The sequence below is a fragment of the Bos indicus x Bos taurus genome, chromosome 15 (assembly GCF_003369695.1).
Source record: "Bos indicus x Bos taurus breed Angus x Brahman F1 hybrid chromosome 15, Bos_hybrid_MaternalHap_v2.0, whole genome shotgun sequence".
In the NCBI taxonomy this organism is placed as follows: Eukaryota; Metazoa; Chordata; class Mammalia; order Artiodactyla; family Bovidae; genus Bos; species Bos indicus x Bos taurus.
The window spans coordinates 35,488,158-35,503,830 of record NC_040090.1 but is presented as its reverse complement, the minus strand read 5'-3'; the positions used below and the strand labels follow the sequence as shown (position 1 = coordinate 35,503,830).

General features: G+C 37.9%; 1 protein-coding gene across 1 annotated transcript; it reads left to right on the top strand.

The window, feature by feature from the left end:
* The first annotated feature begins 1,135 nt into the window (after nt 1-1,135).
* On the top strand, nt 1,136-2,086 carry LOC113904791 (olfactory receptor 52A1-like). The gene has a single exon (XM_027561881.1). The coding sequence runs from the start codon at nt 1,136-1,138 to the stop codon at nt 2,084-2,086; it is 951 nt and encodes a 316-aa protein (XP_027417682.1).
* Nucleotides 2,087-15,673: the final 13,587 nt, after the last annotated feature.

Genomic DNA, 15,673 nt, shown 5'->3' with positions numbered 1-15,673 from the left:
TTGCTGCTGCTGTTTCCCTTATGTCCTAGAGATTCCCTCTCCTCTAGGTATCTTATACTACATATAAAAGAAATTTTTTAATCTTTGATTTGAAATCTTTAATTTTTAAGCACATGATAAATTTTATGTAACTCAGCTTTTATAAATATAAGCAAAAACAATAGTTTTATTAGAAATGTAAAATGTAACAAAGAACTTTTGCCCAAATTTGCTGAGTGCACATGGATTTGAATGACCTTTCCTTCAACTCTTCCTTCACATTCTCATAAAGGACTACCAAACTTACATAAAGACAGATTGCATTGATTGGTAGATACACATATTATGCTTTTGAATGACAAGAGTTTCTACCTCTATCATCTTTAATAGGGAATTTTTCATTCTAATATATTAATCAGAGATTGTGTATTTGCTGGTCCAAGCCAACTATGCCTGATTTAGAGACAACTTAGAAAAAGAGATGCTTCCCAATCGGTCCTAGTGGTAAAGAACCCGCCTGCCAATGCAGGGGACTTAAGAGATGAAGGTTCTATCCCTGAGTCAGGAAGATCCCCTGGAGGAGGTTATGGCAAAACACTCCAGTATTCTGGCCTGGAGAATCCCATGGACAGAGGATCCTGGTAGGTATAGTCCTTGTGGTCATATAGACTCAGATATGACGGAAGTGACTTAGCAAGTAGCCAATAGAGAAAAAACAGACTAGTAAAGCTGTTAACTGAACTATGTAATGTGGAGAGAGTCATTAAATTCTGATTTAAATGCAACTTTCACACAATATAAACAAGTCTATTTTCTTTGCCCACAGGTCGGGAATGAACTAATAGTCAACACAGCAGTTTATTTCCCAATTCAATTATTTTTCAGGTTTTAAAGCGTTGCCCAGCTCTGCACATAACATTTTATTGTGGTACAAGAACTGTGATACTGTGTCTGTGGATGTCTTTCCTAAAAACAGTGATGTTTCTCTGTTGACCTATGTTTTATCCTTTACATGTAAATGAGACTGGTGATATTATCCAAGATTTCTGCATAAATCAGAAAGACTCAATATGATGATTTTGGGCAAAACTAGGAAGATGGAAAGAAAGTAGAATTGAATGAGAAACTTGGGTTTGCATCAGGAGACTCAAGGATTATGTCCATTTCCAACGTTACAATCTTCATGCCTTCTGTGTTGACCCTTATAGGGATCCCAGGCCTAGAGTCTGTGCAGTGTTGGATTGGGATTCCATTTTGTGCCATGTATCTAATCGCTATGATTGGAAATTTCTTGCTTTTGATTATCATCATATCAGAACACAGCCTCCATCAGCCCATGTATATTTTCCTAGGCATGTTAGGAGTCACAGATATTGCTCTCAGCACAAGCATTGTGCCCAAGATGCTTGGAATCTTCTGGTTTCATGTAACAGAGATATATTTTGATTCTTGCTTGCTTCAAATGTGGCTCATCCACACATTTCAGTGCACAGAATCAGGCATCCTCCTAGCCATGGCCCTGGACCGCTATGTAGCCATCTGTTATCCTCTCAGACATGCTGCCATCTTCTCTCACCAGTTAGTCACTCAAATAGCAGCTATGGTAACACTCAGGGCTGCCATTCTTGTAGCACCATGCCTAGTACTGATAAGGTTTCGATTACAGTTTTACCATACAACAGTCATCTCTCATTCCTACTGTGAACATATGGCTGTTGTGAAACTGGCTGCAGAAAATATCAGGGTCAACAAAATCTATGGTTTGTTTGTGGCCTTCACTGTTGCTGGGCTTGACATTGTATTAATCATGTTGTCCTACATACAGATATTCATCACAGTTTTTCGTTTGCCTCAGAAGGAGGCTAGGTTGAAAGCATTCAACACTTGTGTCGCTCACATCTGTGTCTTCCTCCAGTTCTACTCCCTTGGTTTCTTCTCCTTTTTTGCACATAGATTTGGTTCTCACATTCCTCCTTATATTCACATCCTCTTTTCTAGCACTTATCTGCTGGTCCCTCCATTTCTTAATCCACTTGTCTATGGTGCAAAGACCAAGCAGATCCGTGTCCCTATGGTAAAAATATTTTGTTCAAAAAATTTACTGTGAGAAAAACGTTTATGTTTACCTTTTTGTGAATAGCAACACTATTTCACAACACGATAAAACAACAAAAAGTCCTTGTTATTGAAAATGCTAAAGTTTTGTATTTAATTAATTTTTTTCAACTTGCCAGCATGTTAGCTATTAGCTATTAGGGCATGAAAGCAGTCAATAGGATTGTGGATCTTAGCTGGATAATGAGAATGAGAAACATAAAGGAGGAAAATAGTGAATATTTCTCTTTTAAATTTCTCTTTCATTTTTTTTAGTACCTGCTTGAGTGTCCTCTTGTAAATATCCAACTCTGGAAAGATTCACAAATTATGGATCTTTCAATGAATTTAGATACACCCAAGGCTTAATGTTCTGCAGTGTCCAGGTACTCAATAAATCTAGTTCTTGATTTTGTTTCTTTGTCATCTGGGTCTTCTTTAAAAAAAAAAAATGGAGGAAGCGTATGTTACTGTTCTTATCAAAAACAAAGCAAAACAGAAATTCTATTTTTATGTTAGTAATGAGAAAAATAAAGTCTGAAAATTTCAGTATATTTTCAGGGTCATTCAGGAAGTTACAGGCACAAAAAGCATGAGCAGTAAAGTGCTTGATTTTCCACAACAGTACTTTTTCTGCTGTTTTCATCATTTACTTTTTATTAATTCTTCTAATGTTATTAAAATCTTAGGTCATTATAAATACTATGCTACAGAATAGCAGCATAATGGCAAATTTGACACAGCGATTAATTATATTGGGTTTATAAACTTTGTAGCCTTATATTTCTTAGCAAATAAGAGGAAAAGAGACACATGACAATGAGAGAGAAATGGCTGTAGAATGCATGAATAAATCTCTGGATTTTATAAGAAATTAAATACTTAGAGGACCAGAGTGTCAGTCTCTCACATTGTGAGAAACATCCAATCTTCATGAGAATTTTATTATCTTGACTCCCCTGGGTCCAGGTGTGGAAAGTCACACTATACTCTCCCAAGATCCGGGAATAAGGAAGCTACAGGACAAATCATGAATGTCCTTACTCTCTCAAATGCTAAGATTGGAGCAGGAAATGGGAAAATCATGGGCAGGACAGATGATAGTCAGTAGTAGCGGTAGAGACAAATACAACTTAGTAAGCCTTGGCAACTATTAGTAACTTAGTGAATTTTTCTTCAGCTTTAGGTTTTAACTACAATTCTGAGAAAACAGAAAAGAAATTAATTCTATATTATCTTCTCTATGAAATGGATACTAAAAATTGACCTTTAATTTATAGCCTAAAGTTTTTATCCTAATATAGCAAAGGAGATTTTAGCAATTTGGGAAACTATTCCAGAACAGTTTTCAGTTAACCATAAGTAAAGGTGTACATTAGGGCAGGTAATTTGACAACACTAATTAAAATTTAAAATGTGTACAATCTTCGGCGCCAGGAAACCTCAGTTCAGTTCAGTTCAGTTCAGCTGTCAGTCATGTCAGACTCTTTGTGACCCCATGGACTTCAGCACACCAGGCTTCCCTGTAGATCACCAACTCCAGGGGCTTGCTCAAACTCATGTCCACTGAATGGGTGATGCCATCCAACCATCTCATCCTTTGTCATTCCCTTCTCCTGACCCTACTCTTTCCCAGAATCAGGGTCTTTTCCAATGAGTCAATTCTTTGCATCAAGTGGCCAAAATATTGGAGTTTCAGCTTCAGCATCTGTCCTTTCAATGAATAGTCAGGACTGATTTCCTTTAGGATGGACAGGTTGAATCTCCTTGCAGTCCAAGGAACTCTCAAGAGTCTTCTCCAACACCACAGTCTAAAAACATCAGTTCTTCTGCACTCAAATTTTTTTATGATCCAATTCTCACATCCATACATGACTATTGGAAAAACCATATTTGACTAGACAAACCTTTGTCAGCAAAGTAATGTCTCTGCTTTTTATGCTGTCTAGGTTTGTCTTAGCTTTTCTTCCAAGGAGCCAGTGTCTTTTAATTTTAGAGCTGCAGTCACCATCTGCAGTGATTTGGAGGCCAGGAAAATAAAGTCTGTCATTGTTTCCATTGTTTCTACGTGTCATGAAGTGATGGGACTGGATATCATGATCTTTGTTTTTTGAATGTTGAGTTTTAAACCAGCTTTTTCACTCTCCTTTTACTTTCATCAAGAGGCTCTTTAGTTCCGTTTTGCTTTTTGCCATATGGGTGGTATTATCTGCCTTTCTGATGTTATTGATATTTCTCCAGGCAATCTTGATTCCAGCTTGTGCTTCCTCCAGCCTGGCATTTCCCATGATGTACTCTGTATATAAGTTAAATAAACAGGATGACAATGTACAGCCTTGATGTACTCCTTTCCCAATTTGGAAACAGTCATTGTTCCATGCTGGTTTTAACTGCTGCTTTTTGACCTGCATACAGATTTCTCAGGAGGCAGACAAGGTGGTCTGGCATTCCCATCTCTTGAAGAATTTTCCACAGTTTGTTTTGATCCACACAGTCAATGGCTTTGGTGTAATCAATGAAGCCAAAGGAGATGTTTTCCTGGAACTCACTTGCTTTTTCTATGATCTAATGGACATTGGCAATTTGATCTCTGGATCCTCTGACTTTTCTAAGTCCAGCTTGAACATCTGGAAGTCTTTGATTGACGTACTGTTGAAGCCTAGCTTGGATAATTTTGAGCAGTATGTTGCTAGAGTGTGAGATGAGTACAATTGTGTGGTAGTTTGAATATTCTTTGGCATTGCCCTTCTTTGGGATTGGAATGAAAACTGCCATTTTCCAGTCCTGTGGCCATTGCTGAGTTTTACAAATTTGCTGGCATATTGAGGGCATAATTTAACAGCATCATCTGTAAGATTTAAAATAGCTCAACTGAAATTCCATCACCTCCACTAGCTTTATTCGTAGTGATGCTTCCTAAGGCTCACTTAATTTCACACTTTGGAATGTCTGATTCTAGGTGAGTGATCACACTATCGTGGTTATCTTGGTCATGAAGGTCTATTTTGTGTAGCTCTCCTGTGTATTCTTGCCACTTCTTAATATCTTCTGATTCTGTTGGATCCATACCATTTCTGTCCTTTATTGTGCCCTTCTTTGCATGAAATGTTCCCTGGGTGTCTCTAAATTTCTTGAAGAGATATCTATCATTTCTATTTTATTTTTTTTTTCCCATTTATTTGCATTGATCACTGAAGAAGGCTTTCTTATCTCTCCTTGCTATTCTTTGGAACTCTGAATTCAGATGGGTATATCTTTGCTTTTCTTCCTTGCCTTTAGCTTCTCTTCTTTTCTCAGCTGTTTGTAAGGCCTCCTCAGACAACCATTTTGCCTTTTTGCACTTTTTTCCCCCCTTGGGAATGGTCTTGATTACTGCCTCCTGTATAATGTCACAAAACTTTGTCCATAGTTCTTCAGGCACTCTTTATATCAAATCGAATCCCTTGAATCTACTTGTCACTTCCACTGAATAATCATAAGGGCTTTGTTTAGGACACACCTGAATGGTCTAGTGGTTTTCCCACTTTCTTCCATTTAAGTCTGGATTTTGCAATAAGGAGTTCATGATCTGAGCTACAGTTCACTCCCCGTCTTGTTTTTGCTGACTCTATAGAGCTTCTTCATCTTTGGCTGCAAAGTATATCATCAATCTGATTTTCTTATTGAGCATCTGGTGATGTCCATGTCAAGTCTTCCCTTATGTTGTTGGAAAATAGCGTTTTCCATGAACAGTGCATTCTCTTGGTAAAATCTTGTTATCCTTTGTCCTACTTCATTTTGTACTCCAAGGCCAAATTTGCTTGTTATTCCAGGTATCTCTTCACTCCTACTTTTGCATGCCTGTCCTCTGTGATGAAAAGGATATCTTTTTTTTTGGTGTTAGTTCTAGAAGGTCTTGTAGGTCATAATAGAACTGTTCAACTTCAGCTTTTTTGGCATTTCTAGTTGGGGCATAGACTTGGATTACTGTGATATTGAATGGAAATGAACAGAGATCATTCTGCCATTTTTGAGATTGTACCCAAGTACTACATTTAGTGGCCACAGGACTGGAAAAGGTCAGTTTTCACTCTAATCCCAAAGAAAGGAAACGCCACAGAAGGCTCAAACTATCAGACAATTGCACTCATCTCACACACTAGTAAAGTAATGCTCAAAATTCTCCAAGCCAGGCTTCAGCAATACATGAACCATGAACTTCCAGATGTTAAAGCTGGCTTTAGAAAAGGCAGAGGAACAAGAGATCAAATTGCCAACATCCACTGGATCATCTAAAGACCAAGAGAGTTCCAGAAAAACATCTATTACTGCCTTATTTACTATGCCAAAGGCTTTGACTGTGTGGATCACAATAAACTGTGGGAAATTCTGAAAGAGATAATGGAATGCTAGGAATGCTAGACCACCTGACCTGCCTCTTGAGAAACCTGTATGCAGGTCAGGAAGCAAAAGTTAGAACTGGACGTGGAACAACAGACTGGTTCCAAGTAGGAAAAGGAGTATGTCAAGGCTGTATATTGTCACTCTGCTTATTTAAATTATATTCAGAGTACACCATGAGAAGTTCTGGACTGGAAGAAGCACAAGTTGGAATCAAGATTGCAGGGAGAAATATCAATAACCTCAGATATTCAGATGACACCACCCTTATGGCAGAAGGTGAAGAGGAACTTAAGAGCTTCTTGATGAAAGTGAAAGAGGAGAGTGAAAAAGTTGGCTTTAAGCTCAACATTCAGAAAACTAAGATCATGGCATCTGGTCCCATCACTTCATGTGAAATAGATGGGAAACAGTGGAAACAGTGGCTGACTTTATTTTTCTGGGCTCCAAAATCACTGAAGATGGTGACTGCAGCCATGAAATTAAAAGATGCTTACTCCTTGGAAGGAAAGTTATGACCAACCTAGACAGCATATTAAAAAGCAGAGACATTACTTTGCCAACAAAGGTCCATCTAGTCAAGGCTATGGTTTTTCCAGTGGTCATGTATGGACATGAGAGTTGGACTATAAAGAAAGCTAAGGGCAGAAGAAACCAGATTGACATTGTCAGAAAAAGTCTGAATTTATTCTTTAAGTAAAACATGCTAATATGCCCTCAAGATTTATGACCACTTAAAAATATTTTTTTTATTTTTTAATTGAAAGATAATTGCTTTACAGAATTTTGTTGTTTTCTATCAACATATGTCCTGTCCCTCTTGTAGCTCCCTCCCATCTCCCTTCCCATCCCACTGGCACAGAACCCCTGTTTGAATTCCCTGAGACATACAGCAAATTCCCATTGGCTATCCTAAAGGTAATCAGTTCTGAATATTCATTGGAAGGACTGATGTTGAAGCTGAAGCTCCGATACTTTGGCCACCTGATGTGAAGAACTGACTCAGGAAAAGACCCTGATGCTGAGAAAGATTGAGGGCAGAAGGAGAAGGGGATGAAAGAGGATGAGATGGTTGGATGGCATCACTGACTTGGTGCACATGAGTTTGAGCAAGCTTCAGGAGTTGGTGATGGACAGGGAGGCCTGTTGTGCTGCAGTCCATGGAGTCACAAAGGGTCAGACACAACTAGGTGACTTACCAGAACTGTATTGAATCTATTTTACATATGGTAATGTAAGTTTCCATGTTACTCTAGCCATACATCTCACTCTCTCCTCCTCTCTCCCCTTGTCCATAAGTCTGTTCTCTATGCCTGTTTCTTCAATGATGCCCTGCAAATAAATTCTTCAGTACCATCTTTCTAGATTCCATATGTATGCATTCAGTTCAGTCTCTCAATCGTGTCTGACTCTTTGCCACCCCATTGACTGAAACACACCAGGCCTCCCTGTCCATCACCAACTTCTGGAGCTTGCTCAAACTCATGTCCATCAAGTTGGTGATGCCATTGAACCATCTCATCCTCTGTCGTCTCCTCCCTCCCTCAATCTTTCTCAGCATCAGGGTCTTCTCAAATGAGGCAGTTCTTCACATCAGGTGGCCAAAGTATTGGAGTTTCAGCTTCAGCATCAGTTCTTCCAATCAATATTCAGGACTGATTTCCTTTAGGATGGACTGTTGGATCTCCTTGCAGTCCAAGGGATTCTCAAGAGTCTTCTCCAACACTACAGTCCAGAAGCATCAATTCTTTGGCACTCAGCTTTCTTTATGATCCAACTCTCACATCCATACATGACTATTGGAAAAAGCATAGTTTTGACTAGACAGAACTTTGTCAGCAAAGTAATGTCTCTGCTTTCTAATATGCTGTCTAGGTTTGTCTTAGCTTTTCTTCCAAGGAGCAACTGTCTTTTAATTTCAGGGCTGCAGTCACCATTTGCAGTGATTTTGGAGTACAGAAAAATAAAGTCAGACACTGTTTCCACCATTTCTCCATCTATTTTCCATGAAGTGATGGGACCGTATGCCATGATCTTTGTTTTCTGGATGTTGAGCTTTCAGCCAACTTTCTCACTCTCCTGTTTCACTTTCATCAAGAGGCTCTTTAGTTCTTCAGTTTCTGCCATTAGGGTGGTGTCATCTGCATATCTGAGTTTATTGATATTTCTCCTGGCAATCTTGATTCCAGCTTGTGCTTTATCCAGCCCAGTGTTTCTCATAATGTGTTCTGCATATAAGTTAAATAAGCAGGGTGACAAGATACAGTCTTGATGTATTCTTTTTCTTATTTGAAATCAGTCTGTTGTTCCATGTCCAGTTCTAACTGTTGCTTCCTGACCTGCATACAGATTTCTCAGGAAGCAGGTCAGGTGGTCTGGTATTGCCATCTCTTTCAGAATTTTCCACAGTTTATTGTGATCCACACAGTCACAGGCTTTGGCATAGTCAATAAAGCCAAATAGATGATGTTTTTCTGGAATTATCTTGTTTTTTCAATGATCCAGCAGATGTTGGCAATTTGATCTCTGGTCCCTCTGCCTTTTCTAAAACCAGCTTGAACATCTGGAAGTTCACAATTCATGTACTGCTGAAACCTGGTTTGGAGAATTTTGAGCATTACTTTACTAGCGTGTGAGATGAGTGCAATTGTGCGGTAGTTTGAGCATTCTTTGGCATTGCTTTTATTTGACCTTTTCCAGTCCCATGGCCACTGTTGAGTTTTCCAAATTTGCTGGCATATTGAGTGCAACACTTTCACAGCATCATCTTTCAGGATTTGAAATAGCTCAACTGGAATTCCATCACCTCCACTAGCTTTGTTCTTAGTGATGCTTGCTAAAGTCCACTTGACTTCACATTCCAGGATGTCTGGCTCTAGGTGAGTGATCACACCATCATGATTATCTGGGTCATGAAGATCTTTTTTGTACAGTTCTTCTGTGTATTCTTGCCACCTCTTCTTAATATCTTCTGCTTCTGTTAGGTCCTTACCATTTCTGTTTTATTGAGCCCATCTTGGCATGAAATATTCCCTTGGCATCTCTTATTTTCTTGAGGAGATCTCCAGTCTTTCGCATTCTATTTTTTTTTTTTCCTCTTTTTTTTTGCACTGATCACTGAGGAAAGCTTTCTTATCTCTCCTTGCTGTTCTTTGGAACTCTACATTCATATTGGTATATCTTTCCTTTTCCCCTTTGCTTTTTGCTTCTCTTCTTTTCACAGCTATTTGTAAGGCCTCCTTAGATAGCCATTTTGCTTTTTTGGATTTCTTTTTCTTGGGGATGCTCTTGATCCCTGTCTCCTGTACAATGTCACGAATCTCCATCCATAAATCATCAGGCACTCTGTCTATCAGATCTAGTCCCTTCAATCTATTTCTCACTTCTACTATATAATCACAAGGGATTTTATTCAGGTCATACCTGAATGGTTTTCCCTACTTTCTTCGATTTAGTTCTGAATTTGGTAATAAGGAGTTCATGATCTGAGCCACAGTCAGCTCCCAGTCTTGTTTTTGCTGAATGTATAGTTTCTCCATCTTTGGCTGCAAATAATATAATCAGTCTGATTTTTATGTTGATCATCTGGTGATGTCCACGTGTAGAGCTTTCTCTTGTATTGTTGGAAGAGGGTGTTTGCTATGACCAGTGTGTTCTCCTGGCAAAACTCTATTAGCCTTTGCCCTGCTTCATTCTGTACTCTAAGGCCAAATTTGCCTGTTACTCTTTGTATCTCCTGACTTCCTACTTTGCATTCCAGTCCCCTATAATGAAAAGGACATCTTTTTTGGGTGTTAGTTCTAGAAGGTCTTGTAGGTCTTCACAGAATGGTTCAACTTCAGCTTCTTCAGAATGTTGGGGGCATAGACTTGGATTATCAAGGTATTGAATGGTTTGCCTTGGAAATGAACATAGATCATTCTGTTGTTTCTAAGACTGCATCCAGTACTGCATTTCAGACTCTCTTGTTGACTATGATGGCTACTCTATTTCTTCTAAGGGATTCTTTCCCACAGGAGTAGATATAATGGTCATCTGATTTAAATTCACCCATTCCAGTCCATTTTAGTTTGCTGATTTCTAAAATATTGACGTTCACTCTTGCTATCTCCTGTTTGACGACTTCCAATTTACCTTGATTCATGGACCTAACATTCCAGGTTCCTATGAAATATTGTTCTTTACAGCATCAGGCTTTACTTCTATCACCAGTCACATCTACAACTTGGTGTTGTTTTTGCTTTGGCTCCATCTCTCATTCTTTCTGGAGTTATTTCTCCACTGATCTCCAGTACCATATTGGGCACCTACTGACCTGTGGAGTTTTTCTTTCAGTATCTCTTCATTTTGCCTTTTCATACTGTTCATGAGGTTCTCAATGCAAGAATACTGAAGTGGTTTGCCATTCCCTTTTCTAGTGGGCCATGTTTTGTCAGAACTCTCCACCATTACCCATCCATCTTGGGTGGCCCTACATAGCTTGGCTCATAGTTTCATTGAGTTAGACAAGGCTGTGATCCATGTGATTAAATTGGTTAGTTTTCTGTGATTGTGGTTTACATTATAGTTATGTATGCATTAGTATACAATATTTATCTTTCTCTTTCTATGTCCACTTTTAATTCTTAGATAGAAATAAGGAATGCAAGAAGAAGAAGAAGAGAAAAATGAGAGTGATAAGTTAGGAAAAGAAAGAAATAAGGCAAGAAGGATATTAGTTTATGAGCAGAGCTTTGCTGAAAGTCCAACATTCTCTACCATCTTTTTCCTAATCTTGCCATCAGAGAAGAGACCTGTGTTCATGAATTGTGCCTTTGTTAAGCATCCTAGAGATTTTCACAACCTGGGAGAATGTGCCATGATCTTGTTAAGCAGAAGAAGGGTATTGTGTAGAGAGGAAGCAAAAATGGTTGTAACATATGGATGACAATATCATCCTATCACATTGGATCTTTGTAGGGACTGAACATAAAAATATATTAAGTGTCTGGCACATAATAAAAATTTATAACATGTATAAAATTTATTAAAATTTTGCCTTTATATGTATATTATTTGGGGGCTTCCCAGGTGGTGCTAGTGGCAAAGAACTCACTTGCCAATTCAGGAAACATAAGAGACACAGGTTTGATCCCTAGGTAAGGTAGATCCCCTGGGGAAGGAAATGGCAACCCACTCCATTATTCTTGCCTGGAGAATCCCATGGACAGAGGAGCCTGGTAGGGTTACAGTCCATAGGGTCACAAAGCACAGATACTCATGCATGTGATGTTTTATGGTTTCAAATTTGTTATTTGTCAACAATCACAGAGGTAAATAAGTATGACTCATCTGCATAAGAAACACTATAATCAATTTCTGCCTGGTTATATTGAGAGAAACTTCTTTGATTAGGCTTTATAAGATGGAGTCAGTCCATGCTGAAGAATGAGAGTAGTCAATACACACAGGAACAGAGCTCAAAGCAAATCACATTCTACCTGATTATCTGAGTACTTCCTCTGAATAATAAATATTTTATCTGAATAAATAAAATCTTATATACTGAGAGAATTTATTGTGTTCAGTCAAAGTCCGAGTTAATAGTCCACCTCAATCCCATATCAACTCTGTGAATTTAAGGAAGTAGCAGAACTTTCAGAACCTTTGTGAAATCATTCCTAAAACAGTGTCTCCTGATAATTATGAGGGTAATATATTACAATACAAATGCACTTCTTGCCTTTCTTTAAAAGATTACCATTGATGTTTACATTACATTCTACTATTAATAGCATTAGGATCTATGCTGTGCTATGCTCAGTCATGTCCAGTTCTTTGTGACCCCATGGATGGTAACCGGCCAGGTTCCTCTGTCCATGAAATTTCCCCAGGCAAGAATACTGGAGGTGCCGCCATTTCCTTCTCCAGGGGATGTTCCTAACCCAGGAATTAAACCCTTGTCTTTTGTGCCTCCTGTATTGCAGATGGGTTCTTTACCACTAAGCCACCTGGGAAGCCCAAATAGCATATGTTAAATGATTTTCATTCAAATTTAATCACTTGTAAAGAGGACGACAATTATGAATAAATGTGAAAAAAATTAGGTATGTGCCATGCATAACGAAAAGGCCGTTAAGAATCTGTATGTTCTCCGTACAGTTCCATCTGATCCTTTGAATGAAGGGGTGGAGGAGACTAATTTCTTCCTAATTTCTGAGGCCCCATCCTTTCAACACTATGGCTGGTCCTTTCATAATGGCCGACCGTCTGTCATGTCTTTCTATTGCCTGACCCCCTCCTCCCTTCTTCTTCCTGCTTTATAAACCTCTTCTAGATTCAAACAAAAAGGCCCAGTTATCTCAATTTTTAGCATAGACTAGCCTTGCTAATTGGAAAGTCCATTCCTAGTCTAACATGTAGTAGTCTGTAATCAACCCCCAAATAAACAGTAGAGCTTTCTAGGCCTTGCTGTTTTCTGCTAAATATGATTTAACCCATTTTCTTTTTCAATTCCCAGAGGAATCACACTAAAGCCAACAACTCTAGTAACAGTAGAGGGCAGTAACACTAGACTCAGACATACTGACAGGGATGAAGCAGTATACACAAATTTTTCACAGTTGACACATTAAAAAAAAAAAAAAATATATATATATATATATATATATATATATATATATATATATATATATCACCACAGTATACAACCATAACAAAACTCTCCTCAAACTATGAGTGACACATTCTGTGACCAAACTGTGTCTCCTCATAAGTCATATATAGAAGCCTACCTCCCAGTATGATGGTCATTGGAGATGGGACCTTTGATAATTAATTAGGTTTATTTGCAAGCCATGAAATTAAAAGATGCTTACTCCTTGGAAGGAAAGTTATGACCAAACTAGATAGCATATTCAAAAGCAGAGACATTACTTTGCCAACAAAGGTTCGTCTAGTCAAGTCTATGGTTTTTCCTGTGGTCATGTATGGAGTTTTTCCTGTGGTCATGTATGGATGTGAGAGTTGGACTGTGAAGAAGGCTGAGCACCGAAGAATTGATGCTTCTGAACTGTGGTGTTGGAGAAGACTCTTGAGAGTCCCTTGGACTGTAAGGAGACCCAACCAGTCCATTCTGAAGGAGATCAGCCCTGGGATTCCTTTGGAAGGAATGATGCTAAAGCTGAAACTCCAGTACTTTGGCTATCTCATGCGAAGAGTTGACTCATTGGAAAAGACTCTGATGCTGGGAGGGATTGGGGGCAAGAGGAGAAGGGGACAACAGAGGATGAGATGGCTGGATGGCATCACTGACTCGATGGACGTGAGTCTGAGAGAACTCTGGCAGTTGGTGATGGACAGGGAGACCTGGCGTGATGCAATTCATGGGGTCGCAAAGAGTCGGACACGACTGAGTGACTGATCTGATCTGATCTGATCTGATGTCATAAGGGTGAGGTCTGCATAACAGAATTAGTGACCTCATGAGAAGATAAACCAGAAAGGTTAAAGTAAAAATTTAAAAATTGCTAATACATTTTAATCAAAAATTCACAGTAGAATACATGATCAGAAACAAAAAAACATAGAATTGGAAGAGGAAAAAGATGAAAATCATACAGGATAATGAAGATAAGATGCTATCACAGAAAATAGTTCTATTTTACCAAAAAGACATTTTCTACAAATCTTATGGTTTAAACAAATTACAAATCTAGAAAAGAGACACAAAATTGAAAAAAAAAAAAAAGAAAAGAAACAGAGAAACATTAAAGAAAACCATGAATCGGTAGTGGCAGAGAAAAAAAAAAAAAAAAAAAAACAAGGAAAAAAATGTAGATCTAGAGCAACCAAAAAACAAAAATGATAAAATGGCAGTACTGAGTCCTCATTTGTCAATTTTCATCATAAATAAAAGTGGATTGAATTCAATCAAGAGATGCAGCCTGGTTGGATGGACTAAAAACAGGACAGAATTATATATTACTGATGGGAAACTTAGCTCTAAAGACGGAAGTTGGCTAAAGTGAAAGGATGGAAGATGATACTCCAAAGAAATGGCAGTGTAAAGAAAGCAGCTTTTATTACACTCACATCAGACAAAATAGACTTCAAACCAAAAAAGGTAACAAGAGCAAGAGATAGACATTATATACAGGGTAATTATATACAAGGGAAAATTCACCATAATAACATGAGTTAATAATACCTAATGTGGGAGCACCAAAATATATAAAGGAATTATTAAAAGATCTAAAGAGAAAAAACAATATCACCACATAATAGTAGAGGTCTTTATCACTTATAGCAATGGATATGTCACATTGACAGAGAATCACAAAGACAGGAAATAATGGCCTTAAATAAAACTTTAGACCAGATGGACCTATCAGGTTTGAACAAATTATGCTCTCCAAAAGTAGCAGAACACACTCTCCTCAAGTGCATGATCAATTTTCTCAAGAATAGAACATAATTTGAGATGCAAAATAAGGCTCCATAATTTTATGAAGATTTAAACCAACCATATCAAGCATCCTTTCTCACCATAATCATATGAAACCAGAAATAAAAATAAGCTACAAGAAAACTGGAAAAAATACTTGGAGACTAAACAACATGCTATTGAACAGCTAATCTATTAATGAAGAAGTCAAAAGAAAAATTTCAAAAATATCGGAAGATAAATGAGGCTGAAAATAAAAGTCTATGGGATGCAGCAGAAATAGTACTAAAACGGAAGTTTATAGCAACACAGGTCCACTTCAGGAAACAAGAAAGTATAAAAGATCAACAAAAAGACAATATAAAAGCTCAACAAAACTGAGAATAGATACTTTAAAAAGATAAACAAAATTAACAAACCATTAGAAAGACTCACTAAGAAAGAAAGAAAACTTAGATAAATGAAATCAGAAAGAAAAGAGGTGAAATTATAGTTGACATCACAGAAATACTATAAATCAACTATATGCCAACAAATTGACAACCTAGAAGAAATGAATCCATTTTTAGAATCATTCAATTTTAAGACTGAATCATGAAGAAACAGAAAACCTGAATAGAATGATCACTAGTAAAGAGTTAGAAATGTTAATTAAAAATCCACCCCCCCCCTCCCCAACAGAAGTTCAGGACCAGAGAACTTCACAGTTTAATTCTCCCAAAACATTCAAAGTCAATTTAACAGCTATCTTTCTCAAGCTCTTCTAAAATATTGAGGAGGAGAAAATGATTTCTA